Here is a 27,044-nt window from a genome sequence, read left to right as displayed (position 1 = left end):
CAGGGCACTGTTTATGAAGGGAGATTAAGAGAATGCAATTTGTGTATTCTAAGATAAAAAGAAATACTGGCAACACTGTTTATCACAGGGAGAAGGAATACAGCTGGAAAACTGGAAAGAAAACCATATAACAGCAACACAGGATTCCGGCTGCGATGCCTGTTATTTCATGAAAAATGACTTGAAATAAAAACGGATGTTGGTGGGAGTTGTGCATAGTAAAATGTAGCTGGAGTAGGTTCAGAATACTTTAACCAGGGAATCAGAAAGCTATTTTAAACATTGGCATAAATAATACCGATTGTAATTTAAAAGCAGACCACAAAAAAAAAAATCTCCTAAGGGAAGATTCATAATGGCCTCTTTTGTATGCACAGTATTTCTTTCTGTGGAGGTGAAGGGGGCTGAAAACCACAGAAAACAGCCAGAAGGAGCAGAAAATCCGCTGCAGTAAATGCACAAATTGCAAAGCATGTTCTAGCTTGACCTCACACGCATTTTAAAACAAACACTTAAGAGTGTGCTGTGTGTATAGCATTGGTTTATCTTTTTTGGCTCATATTCCACTCTGGATTAGCAGAGAAGAGAAAAAAAACCTGCTTGAATATACAAAAAGAATTTTTTTGACTAAGGATCACAGCTATTGCCATCTTTCATATCTGCCTCAACTCTGACCTCTAAACCCCAGTGCCCTTCTTAGGTCAGGCACTCAGCCGTCTTTTCCAGATGCAGGAGCACATCCCCACAATCCCCAGGAGACCTGCATCTCTATCAGAAGCCATCTGGAGCTAAAAGATTAATTGGCTGGCACAGGTCTCACCCTGTCCAGCAGCTCGGGTGCTCCCTGAAAAAGTCCCATATCCGCATCCCCTACTCACTCCGGTTTGCAGTTTGAGCCGTGGCTCTCTCACGGACCAAGCGCAATGCTAAGCTCGAGGCTGCAGGCATCCTCAGGCGAGAATCTCCCTTTAACAGTGGGTGTCCCACTTTCTGCACATCTGAAGCAGTACTGGGACAATTAACAGGCCAGAGAGAGAGAGAGAAAGGAGTTATGGTGTGCCTGCTGGGAACTCGGCTTCAAACCCCCAATAAAACAGTTAGTTACTAAATTATACGAAGTGGAACAGCTTCCCTGGGAGCCGACTCCCTGCATCCCCTCAGCCTGCCCAGCAGCCCTGTATTAGGGCACTCTCCTTCTTTGTGCTCAAGTCCATCCTCCAAAAGAGGTCCAAACAGATCTAAATATAAGTTTCATTTCCCTTTAGTGAACTAAGTAAAAGGGATCTCCTTTTATTTATTTAACTTTTCTTTGTGAGGAGGAACATAAGTACCTAACTGCAGAAGATTTTTGCCCAAGACTCTGAACTGTAGGTGGCCTGTGCCACCAGCCCACAGCTGGGCAGGTCATTATCTAGGACAGGTGGGACTCAGGCTTTCACCTTTTACTTGCCAATTCTTCCTTTGCAACTTGCTGGCTTCTTTTTTGGATCCTCCATTTTTGCTGTAATATCTGGGCACTTGCTGCAGCCCAAGAGTCTTCTGAACAAAACCAGATACATGTCTTGAGAGGCCACAGCCCAACCACTAATTGGCTACATCTCTACTAAGCAAGATCTAAAATAATTTTTCAGAAAAGAGTGGATCATAAAATTCGCGACACAGAATTAAAAGATTGTTTTTCTAAGCCACTTTAACAGGAACTTGTAGATTTGGGTTCAAAAACACGAAACGCTTTAAAGCCAAAGCACTCGTAGCTGCTACTTTGCCTATTCTCATTTGAAAGAAATACTTGGCTATCTGAACATGTTTTTCACATCTATTCAAGCAAATTTGTTTAAATTCAAAGTTTAAATCTAAAATATATAAAAATCTAAACTAAAAAAACAGAGCTATGCTAATAATTTTTACCTAACTTTCTAAGCATCTTTTGCTCAAAATAGTTATATTCTGATTATATTTAAGTATTATCTCTTGGAAGCTACAGAACACTCTTTTCACTTCAGTGCAATTTAGTTAGCTTATGTCCTAAAAATACTTCATTCCTGCAAATCCACGGTGTGAAATGAGATACAGAATCTCCCTGTGCAAAGCCAGGCACCTTGGGCAGCGGTCCTCAGAAACAGGACAAACAGAGAGTGCCTAAGCTTATCAGGGATGAACAGAAGAGGAAAAGGCATCTAATGAGACCTACTTGAAGATCCATGTATGATCTTCAAACACAAACTTTCTTCTGCAATGGAATGTCTAAGGCTGACTTTCCTTTCTGTTAAAAAAAAAAAAAAAAGAGAAATAAAAGAGATGATAGAGACTGTAAGACTGTACTTGGCTTCAGTAAGGGCTAACAGCAGAGTAGTCAGAGACCTGATGAGGAACACAGGAGATAGTGATGGGATTCATCTGACTAAACGTGGGTGTCTCTAATGTAGACACCCATGTCCAAGCCAACCTTGGTCCCATTTTTAGTCAGTGGAGTGTTAGTATAACCAGTGAGTTCAAGGTACTATTTATCTTATCCTAAAGTAAATGTTTATATATTTGGTCAGAAAGACTGCACACTAGATTCACTGATTTTATTTGTTATAGCTCCTTTAAAACAAAATAGGACCTTAGTCCACTTGTGCAGGTGGAGACGATTACAACTACATTACAGACAGGGAACTGAGGTCAGATAAATTACAGGCCATCTCTGCTCTACCCAATTTTGCTCAAGACCATGAATTCACATCTCCCTCACCTGCAAAACAGTTCCCATAACCCCCAGAAGAAGGGAAATGGCAGATTCACCTGTTTGAGCTGTTCCACCTCTTGTGAGCAATGGGACCAGTCGCTGATCAGAGAAAGCCAGCTCCTATCTGCAGCCCACAGCTCCTGAAGGTCGTCTAAGGAGACCTGTAGATTCAAACTTCACCTCTTCTGGATCACAAATACCAAGGGATTTATGCCAGACAGAGGAGATCCAACAGGATCTACTGGCTGCATGGGTCCATTGACCCAACTGGGAGGGACCGTTCCAAAACTGCCACAGGGACCCAGGTGTTCTGAAGCGTGCAGGGGGGGCTGGGCTGTGCAAATGACGGACCCCCCAACAGCCACTTCCACCCCACCTCCATCCACCAGACTTCACAGTGCCAGTCGCCTTCCAGACGTCACAGCACCGACTGCTACAGCACACCCAGCCTTTGCAGGGTGACGCCCCCTCCATGCTCAACCCTAGGGTGCAAGCTTTGAGGATAGCATGGGCTTGAACCCGCACACGGCATCCTCACTCCTGGGGGGCGAGATGTGCATGTTCATCTCCCTGCGAAGCACACCCCGCTCCTCCGGTACCCATGGCGACCGAGTCTTTAATAACTCCCTGTGCTGGCAGGTCAAGTAAGCAAATCTACACAGCTCCATAGCAACAGACGTGAAATTAAAGCGGATCCCATCAGTAAAATATACAGGAGGGCTCAGTGCATGCAGAATTACTATGCAGAAACACTTTTACTTAAAAAAATCAGCAGTAGCTATTTTGTATGGGCCCAAAATGAAAGGCGAAGAGAACGAAGAAGAGCAAAAGTAAATTAGAAAAAAGAATAGGGTTGAAAACTGCCACAACTGTATTTGTTAGACTCTGTGTTAGGAAAGATCTCAGAAACTTTATTGTCCCAAATAAAATTATGAAGTGCACATATAAGAAAGGGAGAAGGGTGAGATTAAAACTGTACAGGAAATAAATGTTGCATACTGTTGGATTTGAACGTCAGGATGGTTACGTTGGCTGCTATCAGGTGCGGGACAGAAGTGAAGCATTCCAACCATGTGCTTGCATCTGAGAAAGATGACACATGCTCCAGTGCTTCCTCCCTTTTTATTGCCAAGGTGATGTTTTAAAAAGCAGATAGAAAGCCTTCCAGAAGCACATGTAATTAACCAGTGTGTATCTGCTCTTTGCCAAATATCGAGCTGCTTAAATGCTCAAACCATCTTCATCTGCTTTAAGTTACTCAGGGAACCTGGGCTATTTCCTTGCAAGCTCCTCTGCACCTCTCAGAGAATGTATGCTTTACATTTATCAATAAACACGGCCACATCAAGAGATTGCTTATTATTAATTCAGATAGTTTAAGGAGGTACAAAAGAAACAAATATATGGACAACTTATGCTGACAGGCAAGATGCTCCATCATTTGTTATCCACTTACTTCACTCAATCCATCTTCAGATTATTTTTTTTGTTCTACTTTTTGATTTTTTTTATTGATTATTTAAACTACACTGAACCAGGTGTAGCTCATTTCCTAATTTCAGCATTCTTATGCACTTGACACCAACCACATATTTAACTATATGGATATTCCCAGGAATGGAAGCGTGAATCTTCCCATCTTCACTGCACAAGTAATGGCTGATTGCAGGATGAGAGGATGGTGTACTCTGATTAAATCCTGCATTTGTAACCGGGTTAAATGTCCTTTGACATACCCTTGTTCTTAATTATCGCTCCCTCAGAAAAGGTGCAGGCTTGCAATGTGGGTTATAAAGTAATGCTAAATAAGTCACAGCAGAAAGAGAGACACATTACAGTGAGTTTACCAGTCTTCTCATCACTCTCACTGTTGTGTGATTCTGCTTTTAAAATGAAGCACGCCAATTTATTTTAGGGATCAGTCAAGGTGGATTGCTATCTCCAAATACAGGGTTTCTGTTGCCTGGTTATTTTTAAACAACCAAACAGTGTGACTTTGCATTAGAATTCATAGTACACCAGCAGCATTTTAAAAAGTATTTCAACGTAAGAGGTAGAAGTACCAACTAGTAGTTATAAAGAACAATGAATCCCTTTGCATGCCACAGGATCTATTCAAGTTAGCACATTCTGTAACTCGGTTTTTGTATTCTGTACCGTTGTTCCTGAACAACGGGGACAACAGTTCTATTATTTTTCCCACTGCTTGCAGAAATTTGGTACAGAGAATGAACAAAAGCCATGCAAATAGAAGATACAATGTTCTTGGATAAATGCACCAGTAAAACATGTCTTTCTAATATTTTATTAGCCTTCCCAAGATAAAGCAAAGTCCTTATCATTGCATCCTTCTGCAATCAGAAAGGTGAAGTTCTTGAGAGTGAAATATATTTCCAGAATTACCTCTTAAGACAATCCTCTTGCAGAACTTACACACCAACTCATCTGTTTTTCAAGTGAAGCACATACATACGTATATATCAGTCAGACACTATTATTCCCACACTGTCATTCTGAAGAGAGGGAGCGAGCTGACAAAAGATCTGTAAAATCATACAGCCAGATGTCAGTAATATAACCCAAATCAGAACTTTTATGTTTTGCTTTTAAAATAACCAAAGTGGCTGCCTTTAGAATACATACGGAAGTAGAGTAGCAATATGGATAAACTTATCTGCTAATTGCACACTAATGGATTAACTAGCCACTACTCTTTGCTTGCACAGGGTGCCCCCAAGAATAAGTTCTAGACATTAACTATCCTGGGAATCTAACCCTCACACACCGGACAATACAAAAAAATGAGCAGGAAGAGCATTACATTTTAACAGCTAGACATTTTTAACACCTAGACATAATTTGCAGCTAACACCTGCATTTTCTATTTAATCTGTTTGGCTTATTTAGCTCTAACTGCAACATTCCCAAATGCCCAGGGTCATTTCCCTTGCTTCCTTTTTGTTAACTATCATCAGCTCCAAAGTTGATTAAAAAAGCACCAACTCCTACACTGAACTCACAACCAATTTAAGTCCAATACAGTCAGCTCCACCTGTCTCTCCTAAAGCTCCTAATAGTCCTAAAGCCTGCCAAGATTAATGTGTTCAGACCGGGACATCCTACACCAAGGCTCATTCACTCATGACTTGAAAAATCCACCATCAAGTAGTAGAGGAGATCACACTGGCAACACATGCTGAGAACAACATTACTTACTATGGGTCAAAGTTAAATGACATTTTTAATTGAATAGTGATTGTTAAAAGTTACTTTTTTATTCTTTCATTTCTATGAACTCATTGTAAGTGAAATGGCAGTACATGGACATGAAAGATCAGGCAGGTAAAGCACAAATTGTGCCTTGCAACTACTTAACTACAGATCTGGGTGATGCACTATTTAAAGGAAAAAAAGTTCAGACAGCAGAATCACTGGAGGTGGAAGAGACCTCTCGAGACCACCTAGTCCAGCTCCCTGCTCAAGCAAGTCTAGCTGAATCAGGCTGACCAGGACCGCGTCTAGTTGAGTTTTGAGTACCTCCATGGATAGCGACTCCACCAACAACTTCTCTAGGCAACCTATGCCAGTGTCTGACCACTGTCACAGTAAAAAAAAGTGTTTTCTTGCATTTGTATGGAATTTCACATTCCTTAATTTCTGCTCATTGCCTATTGTCCAACAAACGTCGGTGCTCTATGTGGTGAAAGCCTCCGAGATTTGCCTATTAATTTGAACAGACTGAAGTTTTAACGCCCGAGTTCTCAATGACCGCCCTCCTTGAAATACAATCCATTGCAGCTCAACTGCCATATAATCCAAAATGTTACTATTTTACCCAGATGCAGTAATAGATGGCCAAATGTTTTATCAGCAGTGAAAAGCAATAACTTTTTTGTATAGTCTGCTGCTACTGGGAATGATTAATACTGAACCAAGCCGTGAATGACAAACAGCCAGTCTTTACAAGTTTCGGGAGCTGACGCTAACTGCGGCTTACGTAGGTCTCCTTTCTTGCAGTGGTGCTTAATGTCTCAATGTTTCATCTTAAGTCTTAATAATTTCATGTGAAACTTCAGGAATTCCATGGGGCCTAAGAGACAGCTCCAACGGCAACCTCAGCTCATTCAGTAAACTGCCCCAAACGTGCCCATGACACCTAAAGCAAGAAAGTAAAGACCAGAACTTTTGCCAGAAACGCTGAACAGTCAGCTGATCAAGTGCCCTTCTCGAATTATGATGCTCACAGACATTTAAATGAAAGTACAGCTTTTTGTTATTTTAAACATGCAAGCCTTTCAAAAATTCTTGACGCAACTCTTGCCCAAGATTCCTTTCTTTACCCACGTCTGTCTAAGTTTATCAATACTTTGCAGCTTGCCGATCCAGATTTTGAATCCTTGCACTAAGCATTCAGATGGAAGTCAAAAAACAAGATGAGAAAGACTGTCAAAGAAAGCAAAACAGTTCCCACTATTCTTAACAAGATGTGGACATGAGCTGAAGGAATTCAGGATGGATCTTTGCAGGAGGAGTACACCAAGAATCTGAATATGTAGAAATGTTTATGCTCCTGTTTATTCAATTACCAAAACTGTAGGATTCAGCACAGCATCTTGATACAAAACTAGGACTAGTGTTAATTAAGCTTTTTGTGCCTTTTTGCGAGGCCATTTTCTGCAACACATTTTCTATTCTTTTAATACTGCATAAATTAATCCAAAAGAGGGAACAACTTCTAAAATCCTGAAATTACAAGGCTCGTAACTTCCTCCTGGAGTGTATGTTTTATATCTTCTTAATGTACCTGTCCTCTCCATCCTTTCCTGGGAACGCAGTCACTGATTTTAAGCCAAATTCACCTGTAACACTGCTGCGATTCGGATTTAATGCACAATAAAAACCATTACCAACTATCCCAAATGAATAACATCTTCATGATTATACATCTTTCAGAGGTTTAGCAAGATGCAGTGGTAATGCATTCTAGGATTAAGTATGGCTCACTACGCAAACAACATAAATTATGAATGGTATCTGAATCCAGTTTGTTAATACTTCAAGAGCTGAAGATGACTTAGATCCACATAACAATGCCTTAGGCTATTAGAGAAAAAAAAGCTACATCATACTTCATATTTTGAAGTACAGAAAAAAAGGATGAAGCGATGTTGCTAGAGTAAGAGAAAAGCACTGGAGCTTGGGAACAGCCTAAAAAAAGTCCCAGGGTTCATTCTCAGTGTGATCACGCTCTGACATTTCCTGAATTATCTAAATATTTGTGTGAGTGTTACTTCTGAGATTCAGCATGTTCCAAGAAAACAATCCTGGAAACAGATAAATTTTCGGCAAAATGACAGGCATTTTGAAGGTGCACACTGATTGATGCACTCGCCTACAAAAATGTAGCGCAGGACAGAGTCTGTAAAAGATAGTGGTAGGCTGGATTTTTGTCTCTCATGTCTGGCTCCTGCTATGTAGTCATTATCACAAGACTTTTTAGATAAGTAAAAAGTAGATATTATCTCCATAAATCAGCAAGTGCTTTTGGTAGAGAGAAAGATATGCTCCACTCTTTTTGTGCTGTAGTTTGAGGTATCGAGCTGTATGCAGAACTAGGTTATGTATGACAAGGACATGTTGCTGTTATTGTCCTCCCAGGTCCCACTTCCCTTTTACTACTCCCCTGTTACTCCCTGTGCGTTTTGCTACATGATGATGCCTCCTCTTTGTGCAAGGGCTAGATCTTCCCACTGAGTCACCAGAAATTCACACGCAAGTAGGTCATGGGGAAGGGACTGGATCCACCTGAAGCGAAGAGATAGCAATGGGAGAGAATTACATTAACCCCTGTGGCCAACAGTGAGGGAAATGAACCCCAGCTGTCCCCTGGCGTGCTCTCCATTTCGGGAATGTCCCTCACCTGTGTAAGCTCTCACACTAACTACGATGTGGTTTTTGACAACTTTCCACTAAAAAGGTGTGAGATATTTGGCAGGAGGAACATAGAAGTAGTCTGTAAATCAGACCCAGTTCCTGCTCTGAGAGTTTTGATGGATCCCAGGAGCAATATGCTTGAACTCTAGAGACAAGTTTTCCAACCTTAGAGATCAATCAATGCAGAAGTACCGACAGCTACAGAAAACAGCCCACCTACAAGAATAAAGCCACATTAAGAGGAAACTGCAAAGATGACAAATGAGAGCTTCAAATGAATGGACGAGGATGTCAGTACATCTGTCTGTCCAAAGAATGGCATTAAAGACAGCTCCATAAGCAGAAAACTAGACTCCTCTGTGTTGACTTTTTTCCCACCTGAAGCATATTAAAATTCTACTCAGATTGCCTTTGTTTCCCCCTCTCAGCCTTTCCACTTACATTCTTGCAACCTTACTGATTCTTGTACTCTTCTTAAATTGCTCAGGAAACTCAACAGAATTTAGCAGTGATGGATGTAAGAAAGGAGACACGGGCAAACATAGGTCAAATGATTACTTAAGCCTAATATTTGAAAGAAACATACTTTAAAAATTATAGTTTTTAAATACCTAAACTAAGTCTGTTCAAAGATTTGAAATAATACCATCAACCAAAAATGAAGATTACTTCTGACTATTACTGCAAAAGGCTAATAGCTTGATATTACATGTCAAAAATAAATGAAGTAATTTATTGAAAAAAAGGTGCATAACTCTTTTCCCATGTATATATGACTTTTCAGTAGAAAAAAAAAACCTTTTCAAAATTCTTTATCCACATTTTGCTACGTGTCATGGTTTAACCCCAGCCGGCAACTAAGCACCACACAGCCGCTCACTCACTCCCCCCTGGTGGGATGGGGGAGAGAATCAGAAAGGCAAAAGTGAGAAAACTGGTGGGTTGAGATAAAGACAGTTTAATAGGTAAAGCAAAAGCCACACATGCAAGCAAAGCAAAACAAGGAATTCATTCACTACTTCCCATCGGCAGGCAGGTGTTCAGCCATCTCCAGGAAAGCAGGGCTCCATCACGCGTAACGGCTACTTGGGAAGACAAACGCCATCACTCTAAACGTCGTCCCCTTCCTTCTTCTTCCCACAGCTTTATATGCTGAGCATAACATCATATGGTGTGGGATATCCCTTTGGTCAGCTGGGGTCAGCTCTCCTGGCTGTGTCCCCTCCCAACTTCTTGTGCACCCCAGCCTACTAACTGGTGGGGTGGGGTGAGAAGCAGAAAAGGCCTTGACTCTGTGTGAGCACTGCTCAGCAGTAACTAAAACATTCCTGTGTTATCAACACTGTTTTCAGCACAAATCCAAAACATAGCCCCATACTAGCTACTATGAAAAAAATTAACTATCGCAGCCAAAACCAGCACCCTAACCTACACTCATATTCACACACAAAATGGTTGATAGCCATTGCTGCAGATTTGACTGCCATATACCGTATTCACTGCCTTCTACCTGTGTTAGATTCCTTGATTTTAATGGAACAGAAAACAAACCTTGAAAAAATATTATCTCCCATTATGCAGAGCAATGTGAGAGTGGGAACCTTCAGGTAACACAGATGCTACGAAAGGAGTTGAAGAACTTTGCAGGGATAGTGGTAAGTCAGATCTAATCAGCCCTTCCAATGATCAAGTCAGCGAACAGTTTTTGCAACAAATTCTCTGCGGCTTCTGGATTAAACGTGGTGCTGGTAAATCTGAGCTGGCTCCTTGTGAAATTGTCTAAATTGCTTCCAGAGGTAAAATGACTCTGGAAACAGTATAGCCAGGAGGTACCTGAGCTCATAAACCACGTCAGTTCTGCAGCTGCTCTGCACAGGGTCAAAACACCCTCTCTGTCTCCATGATTAATTAAATACCAGCACAGATATCCTGACCATTTGCAATGAAGAGCTGCCTGTACATGAATCACAAAAAATATTTTATGTCTACTCATTAAAATTACAGCAGCCAAGGACACACCAGGATATTTAGTCTTGGATGTGCGACAAGCAGGTGCTGATTTAGTCTGTGGTCTGAGGAGGCCCGTTAGCCTGAGGTAATGGGAGACATACTCTTGATTCAGCCAATGCAGTATGGATCTACATCTGCCTAACTCCCACACATAGGCTGCCTGTTCTCTTGCCTTGGTTTGACACGTTGTATCCCCAGAGCTATCACAGCCTGGCAGCATAAACTTTAGGCAGAATCCAATAATAAATCTAACAACATCAGAAGAATATAATTCTTTGCTTCCGTAGGAAGAGTCATTTATCTTTGGCCAGTGAAATATGTGTGCAATTACCACAAAACAGAATAAAATCCATTTTAGTTGTTATTTGACATCACCATCCAACATCATAAAAGCAAGCGAAGATGTCAATTAATTATATTTCCATGAAAAAGATAATACCAATAGTGTTTTCAAATCTTGCAGGTGGCTCCACAGGAAGAACCCAACTTTTTTTTTTATTTACTGTCATCATTAGTTGTATCACAGGCAGCACAACACAATGTATCCGGACACCTGTAGATGCACTAGTCAATTAGAGAGTGTAATCAAAGAAATTAAAGGAACTATACTATACTCACCGGGCTTTACAAGGCTTGTCTTTGTCTCCTTCTTATATCGAGCCAGCTGTGGGTTCCCTTCGCTCATTGTCCCTGGACTGAATTTCTTCCTGGAGAAGTCTCCATCGCTACCAGTGCAAAAACTGATTGGACTGTTTCCAGCATCAGAAGGAGTCTTAACTGGAGATACTGACTGGCTACTAGGGCAGCCAGTGTCATCTGAAGAGAAAAGGGAAAACATAAAAATTTCTAACTAATAAGTACCTCAACGTTAGCAGAATAAAAAAAAAAAAAGTGTTTGGGCTACAACTGTTTACAGTCAGTTACCGGGTATGCACAACCTTGGCTCTGAAACCTAGTGAGAAGCTATTAGTTCCTCCCGTTTTGTGAAGAAGTCTTGAATACCTTGTGGCAGACTAAAATGGCAAGTGCTTGTTTCACTAAGTCTGACAAAATACAAATCAGGAGCTACATAATGAAAACTCACATCTAAGATAAAGTCTTTTGACTTAGCTATGTTAGGGAATATTACGGCATGAAGAAATGCATGTAAGACAGAAGAATGGCTTGTGTAGTGCACACTGGATGAAAAGCAAGCATGGGCCACATGCTGTCCTTCAAGATATGTTCCTATCTGAACAACAAGAGAACAACCTACAGCCCATATGCACAAAGTCAGGATTTTCACTTAACTGGAACTAAAAAAGGTTTCTCAAAATTGTTCTTCCTTTTAAAGCAACCACAATCACAGAGCACTTCCATTCTTGACAAGTGGCTGTGAGGAACCCGGCTCCGAAGAGGGTGCGCTATACACAGACTGCTTTTGTTTAAAGCTGAATTCCTCTGAGGGCACACCAGCGCTTCATGGCATCAGCAGCCACCTCGGGAACAGACCCGCGTTCCTGACCTCCAGGAGTACAAACACTCCAGCTCTTGACAACTAAATGCAAAGTAAGAAGTCTGAGTCCAGGTGAAATCCACATATCAAACAGCCCCTTCATCTAATCACGTCCTCTAATCTTGAGTAATCACAGCTCCCCTAAAAGTCACGGTGGTTTCAGAGATACACAACGAAACCAAACAGGCTACTCTGACACTGGGAAGCCTCGAATACTTACCTTCCTGGAGAAATGTAATTGTTTTTTCTTTCTCAGGACAAAATGAAAGCTGCCATCTTAATTATGCAATTGCAGTCTCCTCCTGGTGCATTATCTTTACCTAACATGAAACTCAAAGAAATACCTGCAACTAAGCCAAATGATTTGCATGACCATATTTCACTTCCCACTTCCACCCTGATCATAATTTAGGTCAAGCCTGATCTTGCAATGAGCTTTGCGTGGGCAGATTGTTTAAAAAGTCAGTATGCGACTGTGCTATTATGAGGCAAAAGAGGCACCCTATAACTATCTAATTCCCTCCCTGCCCGCCTCCTGTCCACAGGAAAGAGTATCTTTTGCTGTCGTTACTTATTGCTCAGAAAAACAGAAAAACAACCTAATCCTTTCATGTGAATCAGTTTTCCTTCATGCCTGGCCAGTTACCCTAACCTCACCTATTTGTTCCAATGTTCTGCTTCTCATTTCTCCGTGTCCTGCCTCCAGTGCTGAGCAAGGTACCTATAGGTGCTGACCGTCCAGAGCGTGCTATGTGCATTAGCATGTAACAGCAGCCAGCAGCCTGAGGTGTTGCTGCCCAGGTCTCTGCAAACTGCCAGACATGATGCCAAGCCATGGGGGCAGCCCAGCCTCCTGCCAGAGTTACCTCCCAAGGCACGCAGGGCAGTAACGGTGCAAAGCACCTAATCCAGCTTAATCATATTTCATTCCTTCAAATCAGCTCAATTAACCCTACGAGCATCTCCTTTTGCCATCTCACTGCTGCCTTCTGCAACTCAGAATCAGTTCCTAGAAAAATACTGGGAAGGACAAGACTGCTAATAAAGTTTTCAGCCCATCCCCACATTCACCCTGACTAAAGCAGGATTTTTGCCCACATGATTTTAGTTTACTTTTTATCCTTTCCATTCCCATCAACATCACTTCATAACTCAACACAGAGAAGAAAGAAGGCAGCAATTTCCTCCCAGATCAGCACCCATTTCCTTCTCCCAAGGGTTCAGAGTCTCTTCTGCAGGCTGAATAAATGCTGCCTACAGCTGCCTACAGGGCAGTGGATCAGCACTGCTGAGTGAGCTTCTGAACTGCATTTAAGCAGCTCCTTTAGCTAGGTTCAAAGTGTCTTCTCTTTAGAAGCACACAAACATTTATAATCAAATATATTCAGAAAAAAGTGCAGGTTCATGCAGTTTATTTTTTCTTACTACCTTTCCACTTAGATGTTTCTCTATGTGCCATTATTTTCAAAACTTTCTGTTTACAAAAAAAAAGACAAGAAACTATTTCCTTCATCTCTCCACCAATAAAATCACTGCAATAGCTGGACAAGTTCTGCAGACCTCATAGTATTTTTTATGGGAGACTTTATGTATAAATAACTCCCAAAGCTATCATAGAATCGTAGAATTTCTCAAGTTGGAAGGGACCTATAAGGATCATCAAGTCCAACTCCCTGCTCCTCACAGGACTACCTAAAACTAAATCATATAACTAAGAGCGTCGCCCAGATACTCCTTGAACTCTGACAGGCTTGGTGCCGTGACCAATTCCCTGGGGAGCCTGTTCCAGGGACCGGCCACCCTCTCAGTGAAGAAATGTGTAAGGATGGCACACAAGCTCAGAAGCTGATAAAACCTTTAAACAATGGAAGAACTAAACTACAGTGTTAAGAATTAGGGCATTACAAAACAAGTATGTGAAACTAACTGCAATAAGGAAATAGAGTAGCTAAAGAAAGCATATAAAAATAGAATATAAAAATAAATACTTTAATTACCACTCCCCCCACCATTGCCTCTGATATCGCACTGGTGACACTGTATGATCAGATTATGTCATATCTACATATCCTCATTTTACCCTTAAGGACTTCAGTTTTTGTTCCAACGGGGCTTTTATTAAAGGAACAAATGAGCCTGGCACAAAGAATAATATCTCTTCTCTACTCATACCCCTTCTGACCTTTAGACACAGCCATAACCAGGTGAGCATTCCCACTCCGGCTGAAGTAAATGAATGACCTTATTGTACTCCCTCTCCTCTGATCATTTGCTATTTTTTATACAATGTATAACTTTTACTCCTTCTACCTAGTATTAGCCAGTAATGTGAACAAAATCATAATTTCCAAATCTAGGGCAAGCTGCAGAGAAACATTTTTCTGTGTCAGCTTTTTGTGGTGCCTTTTGAATAATCAAAATGTTTACTACCACAGAAAGGAACAGCTGCATATGAAATGGGAGTGCTCACCATCAATGGCAAGCAAAGCTCTGCTGTACACTGGGGGGATCCGCCTCCCACCCGACCTGCACCTCACCATTCTGGCACAAGGAAAAGCCCTGGTGAACACAGAGGTGCTATCCAACTGCTCGCTGCAAGCCAAATTGCCTGCACTTATCTTTGTTCTTCCCTGCTACCGAAGCCTTACCAGGCTATTTAATTTTATTTAATATTGTAGGTGAACTCCCCACAGAAGAGCAGCAGACTTCCCTGTGGACCCTGACCACACATCAAGCTGACGCCCCATCCGTCCACCCTGCTCACTGCCCCAGAGAACACCTCTGCTCCTCATCCGCAGGAGGAAGGATGCAACCATGGCTGTCTGGGTTCAGGATTTCCTGTGGACCTGTAGGCTCCTCCAAAACCCTACTGACAACTCTGACAGAAGGAGGTGAAGACCTCCACCTGCCCAGAAATGGGCCAAGATAAGGAATCTATCTCCATAGTTGAGAAGGGGGTAACAGGAGCAGATGAGCCCACGATGGGATTCACTTTCTGCTGAAGACATGATGTGAATGTAGTTTTCAGCAAGGTCAGTTAAGGATTCAGTCCTATAACTTGGCAAGAGTTTTGTCCCAGTAAGGACTTGAGGTCCAGACTTCTCAGGAATACAGATAGATCTGATTTACCTTCTCAGGCACATGAGCATCAGGAAGACAGAAAAGAGAAAGCTGGCAAACGCTGCCCTGAAAGTCCATACTTCTGATCTTGCCTGTAGTATTTACTTGCACAAGAGGGAAAACCACATAAATTAATAACACACGACTTTCATTGCTTTCTTAGCAATATTCATGGTGTCTTTTTTCACAGTGGCCTCCCAAGAGCACTCTGGGAGTAGACCTTCCCTTTGAATATCAGCTGGATTTCATCACTGAAACTCTATGACCAACCCCTCTCCCAGATCAGACATGCTTGCCAAGTTTCAAAGCCAAGCACGGGACAGTGTCTCCTCAAACAATCAATCAGGGGAGTTGCTCAGAGCACTCTGACATTTGCATGTACTGACTAGCTTTCAAATAGTAAAATCAAAGTGTAAACAACAGTGTTAAAGATAATAATACTCTAACAACTGACAAAAATATTGTTCTCATAGACTTTAAGGCCATACTTTGTGATGCGATGATTTCCTCTGATTTTCTGCGCATAGAGGCTTTAGAAATTTCACTGGAATATGCATTAGAGCCTTCGTTAGAAAAATACTGCCTTTTCCTGAAGACTTCAAGAAATACTGAATTCGCAATCTCCTTATATAATGCATCCAAATAATTAATGATGCTCTCACTGAGGAACCACTGACTTATTTTTACCCTCACTCCTAGCTGCCAGATCTAGTTATGTATGCACTTCTATGAGTCTGAACTGTCCACCCCGTACCTGATCCCTTGCCTGCTGTCCCACTTTCATCTTAAGATCCCTTGACCAATGTTCAGGCTGTACATACTCTGCATTTCCACTAAGAAATGTGGATTCCAGAATTAAACATGGGCCTCTAATGAACTTTTGAAAGTTCAGTGTACCAAGGCAAAAACAGCTTCCTGACTTTTACCTGATGGTTCCCTTTCCGTTCATCCCGGCATCTGTTAGCCCAGGTAGCCAGGGCTCTGTGAGCTGGCTATTGACAGTGAACCACCAAGGGTATTTCAGAATTTTTCAGGATAATCTCCCAATCTGCTTGTCTGCTCCACATTTTTTGACCCCCTACATGTTGCTTTGGTCTTCTTTTCATGACTGGTCTTGTAGCACAGGTGTGTTTTATGCATTAATGAAAGTTGCTGACAGACACCAAAATGAATATATCACCCAGCTTCCACCTGCTGAGGCTCCTTCTGTTTTAAATGGAGAGAAAGAGGCCCCTCTGGAGGATGAGTCAGAACAAAAGCCCAATTTAGGCTTCTCCAGTCATCCCACTACTTTGAGTCACTGTCTGGAGGATCTCATCTCTTTCCATTGACTAGCACAACCACCGTTCTGACTTGGGCAGCTGAACCAGAGAGGTGTAAGGGCTCACCACCCAGTCAGAAAACATTGCTAACAGCAGATTCACAATATCATTCTGGAACAACGGGGCAACACAACGGAGCACAGTAAAAGCAGCAGGATGAAACATAATAGTATAAAATGAGTCGTACACACAGAAATACATAGGTAGAGCATATTCACATGCACACCATCAGGCTCTCAATAGGTAGGAGTCTAACTTCTACCTCATCAGGACACTGAATGGCCCTCTGGAGGCACCCTCTCCTGCCCAGCAACAATTTAGGGAGCACAGCTTAAGGTAAGAACTGTGAATATGCTCCTCAGATCCTATTTGTACTAAAACATTTCATTTTTACTGCAGTCATTCCAGTAGGTGATTCCATGTACTCTAGAAGATTACTCATTTGCTACAAACAATTTGTCACCTGCAAACCTGCAAAATCACACAGACTGTTGAAAAAAATATTTAATAACTTCACTAAAAGTAGAGTCCTAAAAATGCTACCAGTTTTGGTCTTTCTGATCAATTCTAAACTCATTTTGCAGCTATTTTTAAGATCTGTTGGGGTTGGTATTTAATAAGATTAATCAGAATATCATGTGCTTGTGAGTCAAGTGTCTTAACCAAAAGTCAAGCACACTAAAGCAAAGCAGAAGAGCAACCAGAACTATAGCCCTGTCAGGAAAAGAGAGGAGGCCTACTTATACGAAACCCTGCTAAGCGAATTAATTCCACATTTAATCTCTATGTCTCTGCAGACAGAACTTGAATTAACTATGCTCCATTTTGCCTGTGAACGAAGGCAGGCTAGCAGCTCCACGGCTCCTGAGGTCACCTAGAGAGGCTGTGCAAACTCTCGTCCTTGCAGGTTTTCTAGACTCAGATAGACAAAGCTATGGCTGATGTGACGTACTGCTGGAAACAGTCCTGCTTCAAAAAGGAGGCTGGATGAAATGATCTCCAGAGGTCCCATACAACCTACATGCTTAGGATCATACTTTTCTGTTACATTTTCTAGATATTCCACAGCTGTGAACTACCTTGTTTTTCCCAGTCCATCTTTCAAGCTGGAACTATTGATTTTAATGCTCTAGTGATAAAATCTAACCCAGTAGTGAAGTAAGTAAAATCAAGACTAAACATCTTCAACTCTTTTTGCTTGTTGCAGAGGTTCCTATTGTTAATATCAAGGCAACTTTTACACCTGTTCCTCACCAGCCCCTTTGACCTTCCTTCCATCACACCCAGAGGCTGACCACTAATGGTCACTACTGTAAATTTAGTAGGGCAGCTGCTCACTGAATGCCTCTGAGCTTCAGGTCAGCTTGCCGCTGAGGCAAGAGGTCCTCTCTGCTCACTCACAGCATGGCATGAACGGTGACAGGCTCAGAAGAGGGGAGAGGAAGGTGAAGAAAGATGGACTGACCCGCTCCTACAGCTTGGTAATCTTTTACAATGAAATATTTCCCATAAACATGTCCTTAAAGGTATCAGCTCTTGACATCTGACTGCACAATAGCCAAGTGTTGTGGTTTAACCCATCAGGCAGCTAAACACCACACAGCCATTTACTCATCCTCCGCCCCCCGTTGGGATGGGGAGAGAATCGGGGAAAAAAAAGGAACATTCGTGGTTTGAGATAAAAGCAGTTTAATAGGACAGAAAAGGAAGGAAAAATAATAATAATAGTGGTGATGATAATAATAATAATGATAAAGGAATATACAAAATAAGTGATGTACAGTGCAATTGCTCAGCACCTGCTGACTGATGCCCACCCAGTTCCTGAGCAGCGGTCCCCCGGCCAGCTTTCCCCTAGTTTATATTCTGAGCATGACGCCATACGATATGGAATATCCCTTTGGCCAGTTTGGGTGAGCTGTCCTGGCTGTGTCCCCTCCCAGCTTCTTGTGCATCTCCAGCCTTCTCACTCAGTAGAGCATGAGAAGCTGAAAAGTCCTTGACTAGTGTAAGCACTACTTAGCAACTAAAACATCAATGTGTTATCAACATTATTCTCATACTAAATCCAAAACACAGCACTATACCAGCTACTAGGAAGAAAATTAACTCTATCCCAGCCGAAACCAGGACACTAAGTTACACTGAAGCAGCAAATTTTTACTGACTTTGGCAGCAAATCTACTAATCTTCCTTCTATTTGAACATTTCACTAACAAGCAGGATTGATGTGAGCTCCGGGAAACCATCTGAAAAAAGTACTATATAATTGTGGTTTACTGGCTTTGTCATTACATTTATAGCACCACTAATGGTATTAGCATTACAGAGCAAAAGCATCAAGGCTTACGAGAAAAAATATCAATAAAAATAGTACTGTTACTAGGAGAGCGCTGTGGTCGGGAACAGCACAGCTTCTAGAGTTTTGATATCACATCACAAATAACATTTGGACAAGGGGTTTAAGACGATAAAGGACTGAAAATCTATTTGAAAACTTTAAAGAAAAGTTTTAACTAAAGGTCAGGAGAGGAAAGAGTCTGAAAAAGAGACGAAGAAGACTCTTGGCTGTTTGGTAGGGTTTTTTAAGCACTTTAGTAGACTTCACTAACCTTTCCTGAGGCCAACAACTGGAAGTGAAGCCACTGCTGCTACCTCTGGTGGGAGAGCCTTGACTACAGCAAGCGTAAGAAATATTACCCATTTTGTATCAAAATTATGTGAAAAATATGTGTATATATATGGGGTTTTGTGTGTGTGCTTTTATGTGTTTAATTCCATTATGCAGCAAAGGAAGAAATGATAAATATTCTATCCAATTTTGAAGGTACCATTGTTTTAAATAAAAACCTTAAACAGACCACATACATAGAAATTTGTACCTGTTCCTCAAATGGTACAACATGTTATACTCCTTCATTCTCATATAGCTCTGGCTCTATGGCTGACAGCGTATGACTGTGAGTGACCCTCACAGCTTCAGCATCACCTCATAAGGTTGCACTGTTTACCACCTAATGATGCATGGGAACCACATATATTCTATCCATTGTTGCTTTATGCATATTTTTCCTTTGGTTTTTTTTATTTAATTGCCACCAAACCGAGACCGGCACTTAGCATCACCATAGAACCCACTCACTGTATTTGGTGATACATACATGTCAAAACACCATTCCAAAATTTCAAGGATTTATATTAATCCTATAGATGTAGGGTAAAAACATGCCATGTAGAATTTCTTTTAAAATATCAAGACTCTCTTTTAATACAAAAGAAATCAAAGACTTTTGACTAAGGGTTCATTTCTGCTACAAGTTGTGATGTTCTTCAATATGCATGGCAACATTCAACTCAATAGAAAATTGCACGAAAACCACTTTAAAACAACATTATTAGATTATGCATTGGTGGTGAAGAAAATGCATGATATAGCTTAGAATTCAGTCCATAGTACACAGCAAGCTGCGACAAACAGGGTAGTAGAAAGGGTGAGGTACTGACTGTTCCCAGGACACCATCCAAAATATGCCAGAGACAACGGAAACTCTTCTACCGACCTGAGGAGGCTCTGGGTCAGGCTTTAAAGGTTCACGGTGCTGACAGATACATAAAAAGGTGACAACAAACATTCAAAAGGTCAAATATTTTGGCTTCCAGATGTTGTTGTGTGGCACAGGAACAAAACGTTCGTTACTTAGTAAGAGGGAATAAATAGTGAAGTTGAAAGGGAAGCAAGGAAAGGCCAAAAACTGAGGAACAGGCAGGCTTTGCTCTTTAGTACCTCGGCACTTCTCTCATTTCCAAGTTTGGAACAGATCTCTGCGCTGCAGAAACAGAACTGGTGGTTAACAATATGAAGCAATAATAAATTATTGCACGTAAGCTGGCCCAGCAGGAAATTCTCCAGGGAAGCAGCAGTGAGAAAAGGATGTCACCAGTGTCGCCCTTATGCAAAGGCCATATGTGCTTTTTTGAAAGCAGATTTTGTTTCAACGTTTTTGTAAATTAATATCACAGTGACTACTGAACTGCCTTACAGAGCGCTGCAAACAAAGGCACTGGAGAAGACCTCCACTTCAGAAGTTTGAAAAAATGGCAAAAAGACTGTGGAGAAGTGTAGCATAAAGGACTGCAGGAAAGAGAAGTTAACTTTCAGTATCACATACTTGAGCACTTTTAAGCATATCTCTTTGATTCAGTAACTCAGACTAAAAAACCAACAAACAAACCAGTAAGGATCTATTCCAACAAAATACCTCTTGTAACAAGAAACAAGAACGGGAGAGCTCACTGTTTCCATAATAATACAGACATATATACGTACACATATATAGACACACACACACACAAATAATAGAGGTAATTATTTCAGTAATTCATAATAACTCTCTAGCCTCAATCTGTTGACTTATTAAAATACTACATATTTGTCTTCCTCTACCTTTTTCTATTCAGAAATATGTATTTAAGTACACACACTTTAATAGCGTAGCCTCCAAGGCTAGCTGGTTTACAATACAACCTATTTCAATGCTCTAGCAAAGAAATTATTTACCAGAGTGTGAGAACATACAGCATTTCAGCCAGTAACATCTGTACAAATTCCATTCTCTTCTGGTCTGTGGCTAGCAATATAGGTAGCACATTCACATTGACTTAAATCAGCCTCTCTAAAACCTACATGCCTTTTTTTGACATATGCACTGCAAACTCAGCCCCAGCATCCATCAGTAGCTGGGCCAACTGGCAAATAGTCTCCGAGTTCAAGGGGACTGTGCACAGGAGCAAGAGAGCAGAGAACGGTAACACTGAGATTCCTGTTGCAGCGCCTACACTCCGGAGCTTACAGTGCAGCCACGGTACTGGAGCATATTTATTGTGCCACGCATGGAAAGAACAAGACTTTTAAAAAAAACTTTACACCAGAAAAGAACAAGTTATGAAATAAGCACTGAACCCAGACCTTGAAATTTGAAAGAAAATGCAAAAAAGAAGCTTCAACTCCTGTTTTTGAAAACTTTGTCGGAGTGAATCACAATCATTCATATACAGAGACGCTACTGTTTTTCAATGGCCCATAGTACTATGCGGTCTAGTTAAAAAGGTGATTTGCAGGTAAGCCGAAGAAAAGAGGAACCATTTGGTATGGGAATAAAACAGGTCCTCTGGCTCACAAAGTCTTTTGCTGAACTGATTATTAAATGCACAAGTGCTTCCTGCAAAGCTGCATCTCCGTTAACAAAGCGCTGCTGCATTACCTGCAGAAATTCAGGCAGCTGGCTTCTGAAGCAAGGCTGATGGGAAGCTTGGGTGTCATTACAAAGGTAGCATACAAGAAGTCTTCTTCGTAAGGAGAAATTTAACAGCTGAGCTATTCAGAAGCAGAAAATTAAAAAAAAGTATATCCCAAACTAAATTCCTTTTAAAATGAAAATCTAAACAGACTGTTACTGAGTTTAGCACTTCCAGGCTGTCTTCGATCCAATACACAACTGGCTCGGTATCAAAAGGACGTGTACACAACAACCGAGCATAATGCCCCACCCTAAGGATCTTACTTCTTACAAGGCAAACGCTGCAACTGGAACTACCAAAGGCAGCCTCGCTCCTTCTTGCGGCAGCCGCTCAGCCATGGACCCCTGAGTGGACGATTTTTTTGCGGTGTTTAAAATCGCACTCTCCGCCCGACTGACAAGGTAAGTGCACGCAGCCACTTCAAAGCCCAGTGCAACTTAGGAGGAAAACATGCATGACACAGGCAAATGCTCGGTAGCAGCTGAGCCAGACGAAGCTGCTGGGAGAGTGTTTTTTCATCGTTTGACATCATACAAGTTCTGTGGCTGACATCCAAGCCGAAGGAGGGCAGCGGCTGAAGGAAGAGAAGTGCTCCTGTATCAAATGACAAGCAGGACCCCAGATGCGCTAAGATCTTAAGGAAGGATTGCCCAGAGTGAATACTGATACAAAGGCTCAGCTTGGCTACACAATGTCCAGAGAGCATCCACGTTCACTTGGCAGAAACAAAGAATATTAAAAATACATTTTGTCAGGAATATCACAGATAAAACGGATTAAAAATCTCACCATGTTTCATACGGACTTGCAAAGCAAAACTGACATAACGTCAGTTGCAAATAACTGACCAACACGATCAAGTGAGTCTCTGATCCTGTCACACAAGACAAAGAGGGAGATGATCACGCAGATTTAAAACGTATCTCAGACAGAAGGAACAACTTCTTCAAAAGCAACTAAGCATTAAAACAAAGTGTCTTTTGTCTGTTGCCGAGTGGTATTTTTTTGCTGTTGCCACCATGCTTGCAGCACCACCATGATTCCCAAAGGTTCCCCCTACCAAAGCCAACATTAACGATACCTAGAAGACCCGGCTGCTCTCCTTTAAAGAGAAAGAAGAACTCCAAGCCTTCATTTATGCTTTGGGGCCAATGTAAGCACCCAGGGAAAATGGACAACCTCAGCAGCTCCAGGGCATCAAGCAGGAAATATGTATTTAAATGGACGAGGAAAAAAAAAATCATTTCTGCTGGGGGAAAAAGAAAGCTACTGATCATAACCACTTGGTGTCAACAATAAAGGAAGAAAGGTAGAGAGCAGCTTGTCAAGCGAATGGTAAAGCATAAAGGAATTATTCCAGAGGGCAAGCCACACTGTCTGCTGCTTATCAAGAACCTTTTAGAATTTAAGGCTCCAAAGAAGTTACAAAAAAGACATCTATCCAAATGCTCATGAGCTTTTTCATACTGCCATCACATTTCATACTTCATCACATTATTCATCTGCTCACTTATTCCAAATTTATTACTTGCTAATTTTAAACACCCTTTCTGTGGATGTCACTTCTCAATGAAGATGGTAAGTGCCTAGTGAAGCACCAGGAGAGGCAGGTTAGAGGCTGCGGCCCCTCCACTCAACTCTCCGCACAGCTCTTCTCCATCCCCTCCCCAGAAACAGGAACCAGCAGCCACCTGCTGCTGCTGGGGAATTTCAATCTAAATTAGACATACTATGATGAAGGAGGATTGTAAGTGGAAGGCAGGGAAGAGATGCCAGAGAATGAGGAAATCAAGTCAATGACTGTTGTCACACCTGCATCACGGTGAAAAATCCATCGAACCTATCAACAACAAAACCACACACTGGGATGGAGGACAGTGCCTTGGCTGATCCTTGGCTGCGTAAGGTTTGACGACTCGCAGCAGTCAAACTGGGTACTGCATACCTGTATGGGTGCTGCAAGCAGCTTGAGAAGCACAAAACTCTCAGCATGGGGAAAAAAAAATCAAACTAAATCAACGCAGCATTCATGGAAGAATAAAAGATGAATAAAGGAAATAAAAATGACCAGTTGTGCTGAAGAAGCAGGTTAAGAGACGCATCGCTTTTTTGAATACGTCTGCGAAAGGCACCTTAAAACTGTCAAGCTGTGAGATTGACACACCCAGAGTAAATACAAAGCTCCGCTGAGACTCGAGACAGCCGATATAGTGCAGTGGGACAGCAAGGGTATTACTTGGGCAGCTCTGTGTTGAGTAGATCTGAAGAACGTGACACAAAACCAAAAGATATCATAAAAAATAATGTCAGTAGCCAGGATGAAAGGCTTGTCAACACACAGGGGAAAAAAAACCAGGATAAAGACCAGCCATTTGGGAGAGATCATAAAAATAATGTATTTCCAGAAAGCTTCAAAAGATTTTACTTCCTTGTAACAGGCAAACTCAAGCAGGTAAGGTGGAGGGATTCAAAAGGCATGGGAGAAAGACTTCAGCATTTTTACAGTACTGTGTTGTTTGTGTAGTGCTCTGCATTGTTCATTAAACAATAACCAAATAGATCATTCCACTGAGCCTGAATTGCAAAATCTATCCAAGCTAAGAAGGAAATGGTAGATTCAAGCATGGATATTGTGTTTCTCATCTAGGAAAATTGACTGTTTTCATACACAGTGTTCAATACACTGCTTTTCATTAAAGGAACTAAAAAAAAAAATCTGATCCACTGTAGTGAAGACAAAGATAAATATGAGTGTTTCTGGCTGTCCTCAGGAAAACCTTTGGTCATTGAAATAATTTATGAATAAACAAAAATGAAGTTCAGGAACTTGCTCTGATATGAACTATTACAAAAATACTTGTTATAATTCAGATTTTGAGTTAGACAGAGAATGTTATGCTCTCCAAAATACTGACTATTAAACCAAATTTTTAGTCACCAAAACATCTTTAAAATTACCACATGCGTATAGAGCTCAAGGTGTTCGTGATGTGACCCTCAATGCTGTTATCCACGTGCACAATGTCATACATGGTGAAGAGTTTCACTGAATTAAAAGATTACTCACCACTAGTAGGTATCTGAGTCATTCACTGCTAGCTGAGGCACTTAAATTGTGCTACACTCTACAAGGACAAATATTTAACGTAAAAAATCTGGTTTCAAGTTGTTCCTGACGTAAAGGGATATACTCATTTTGAAGAGCAAATGACACTTTTGTGGTCTACAGTTGGATAGTAGTAATTTACTTCTGGTGTATCACCCAGCCATTGCCCTCTCTATAGAGAAGACATCATGCCCAGCTCACACCTGGTGACACGCTTGTCTGGCAAAGCCTGACTTCTCAAATAAACAAAACTCAATTTAATATGACAGCCAAAACTTCATGTACGTATTTTGTTCTGATTCATGCATGGAGATCACTGTCACAAAACCAAAAAGAAGTTCAGTATTTGACCTACGTCTGATACCCTTCATAGCAAATCTCCTCTTTTACAGACTCTTTGGCTTACGGGCTTTTCAGAATGCCTCAAACCCATGCTGCAGTTTTCAAGGCAAATCTTTCTCTTTAAAGCAACTATTCTGCTGCAGTAAAACCGCCAACTTTTTAGCAGTGGATAGCAGAACTCGAAATGGAAACATCTGGTGTCACTTACGGACGCGTATTAAAAGAACAGATACTGGATTTCCCTGGAAAAATCAATGGTTGCCCTTCTTCATCTGCAAAGCGGGATGCTCGTCAGGGCTCGATACGAGCCCCACACATGGATGCTGCATTTTGGGGTGACGGCGAAGCCTCGGGGGTCGGCGTGGTGGGGCCCACCCTGACCCCCGGGCTGAGGGCTGAGGCGGGGGGGGTTCCGTTTGCGGTACCTGAGCAGAAGCTGTTGCTGCTGACGGTCCTGCCGGAGCCCGCGGAGGAACTGGGTGGGTTGAATTCCCGGCTCTCCTCCTCCGAAAAGGGCGACTCGGATGCGGGGGATACCTTCTGCTGCGGCCGGAGGACCAGGCGGGGGATGCGGCTGCGGGACACCTCCTTCTCCAGCTGCGTCTTCTGCTCCTGCTCGGGAAGGGGCACCCCGGCGTTAGGGACCCCTCGGGTGCGCCCTCCTCCTTCCACCATCCCGGCAGGGGCAGGCAAACCCCGGCCCCCCCCGCCCCTGGAGGGGCGGGGGGGGCCGGGGTTTGCCTGCCCCTGCCGCCCCGACTCGCCGCCCCTTCCCTCCCCGTCTCCTCACCTTGCTGCTCTCCCGCAGAGGCCCCATCTCTCCTCAGTCACCGCGCAGCCGGGGACAAGCACCTGGCATGGGCGAGAGGGATGCGCTAAGCCGCGGTTGCTGCTGCTGCTGCTGCTGCTGCTGCTGCTGGCGCTGCGGCGCTGGGGGTGGCGGAGCCCGGCCCGGCCCCGCCGCCGCTCCCCGCCCCGACACGTGGTGCCGCCGCCGCCGCGCCCGGGGCCGCCGCTGCCGCCCGCCCCGAGGGCAGCGGGCAGGTGAGGGGCCGGGGAGGCATCCCCGCCTCGGCTCCTCTGTCCTGCCAGCCCCGGGCAGGCAGCTCCCTGCCCGCCCCCGGTCGCACAAGGCCGTAAGGAGCTTCGGCACCTTAAAATCCGGGCTGTGTGTGCGGCTGTGTGGATTTCATGCTGAGGCACCAAACCAGATACGTAACAGAGGGCAGATGTTGCCAGTACAAATATGATGGATGTGTAGCTATATAAATAGCAAAGCGCGTCGGATGTTTTCTGCACCTTATTATTCAATGACAGCTTTTTATGGAACATGTAGAGACGTAAAAACTTAACTTGATTCTCAGACAACACATTGCATAGTATATTTAATTATTGTATTGTCTCTCTTACCTTTCATTGCGATAATTGTTGTGGACCCTCCTATTGATTAATGCACATGTGTTAACCTTGTTTGTCTGCTCCCGAGAGCGGGTCTACTTAAAAGACATGCATTTATTAGGACTGCAATCTGGGCTGTACGCATATCCACACAATGGGTGAAAAGGACTTCTTTCCCACAAAAAAGATGAATTCTCGCTATCAAGCTCATTTGAGGTTCCACATAAATGTCTGCTTATAGGACTTAATGAGCTTGCAGAAACTGTACTTTCAGCAATAGTATTTTTAGGC

General features: G+C 42.4%; 1 protein-coding gene across 2 annotated transcripts in view; it reads right to left on the bottom strand.

The window, feature by feature from the left end:
* SYBU (syntabulin) overlaps positions 1 to 26,325 on the bottom strand; it is a 43,276-nt gene extending 16,951 nt beyond the window's left edge. Inside the window, exons 1-3 of one of the 2 annotated variants that reach the window (XM_087747352.1) lie at positions 26,146 to 26,325; positions 25,781 to 25,967; positions 11,291 to 11,488 (exon numbers count right to left, since the gene is read on the bottom strand). In XM_087747352.1, the coding sequence (XP_087603478.1) occupies positions 11,291 to 11,488; positions 25,781 to 25,967; positions 26,146 to 26,172 (412 nt within the window). In that variant the 5' untranslated portion in view covers positions 26,173 to 26,325. The remainder of the gene's footprint in view (positions 1 to 11,290; positions 11,489 to 25,780; positions 25,968 to 26,145) is intronic. The other variant, XM_087747343.1, reaches the window with a different exon arrangement.
* Positions 26,326 to 27,044: the final 719 nt, after the last annotated feature.

The sequence above is a fragment of the Nipponia nippon genome, unplaced genomic scaffold (assembly GCF_047370975.1).
Source record: "Nipponia nippon isolate SJK-2023a ecotype South Korea unplaced genomic scaffold, ASM4737097v1 scaffold_1, whole genome shotgun sequence".
Classification (NCBI taxonomy): Eukaryota; Metazoa; Chordata; class Aves; order Pelecaniformes; family Threskiornithidae; genus Nipponia; species Nipponia nippon.
This window is presented reverse-complemented; position numbering and strand designations above follow the sequence as displayed.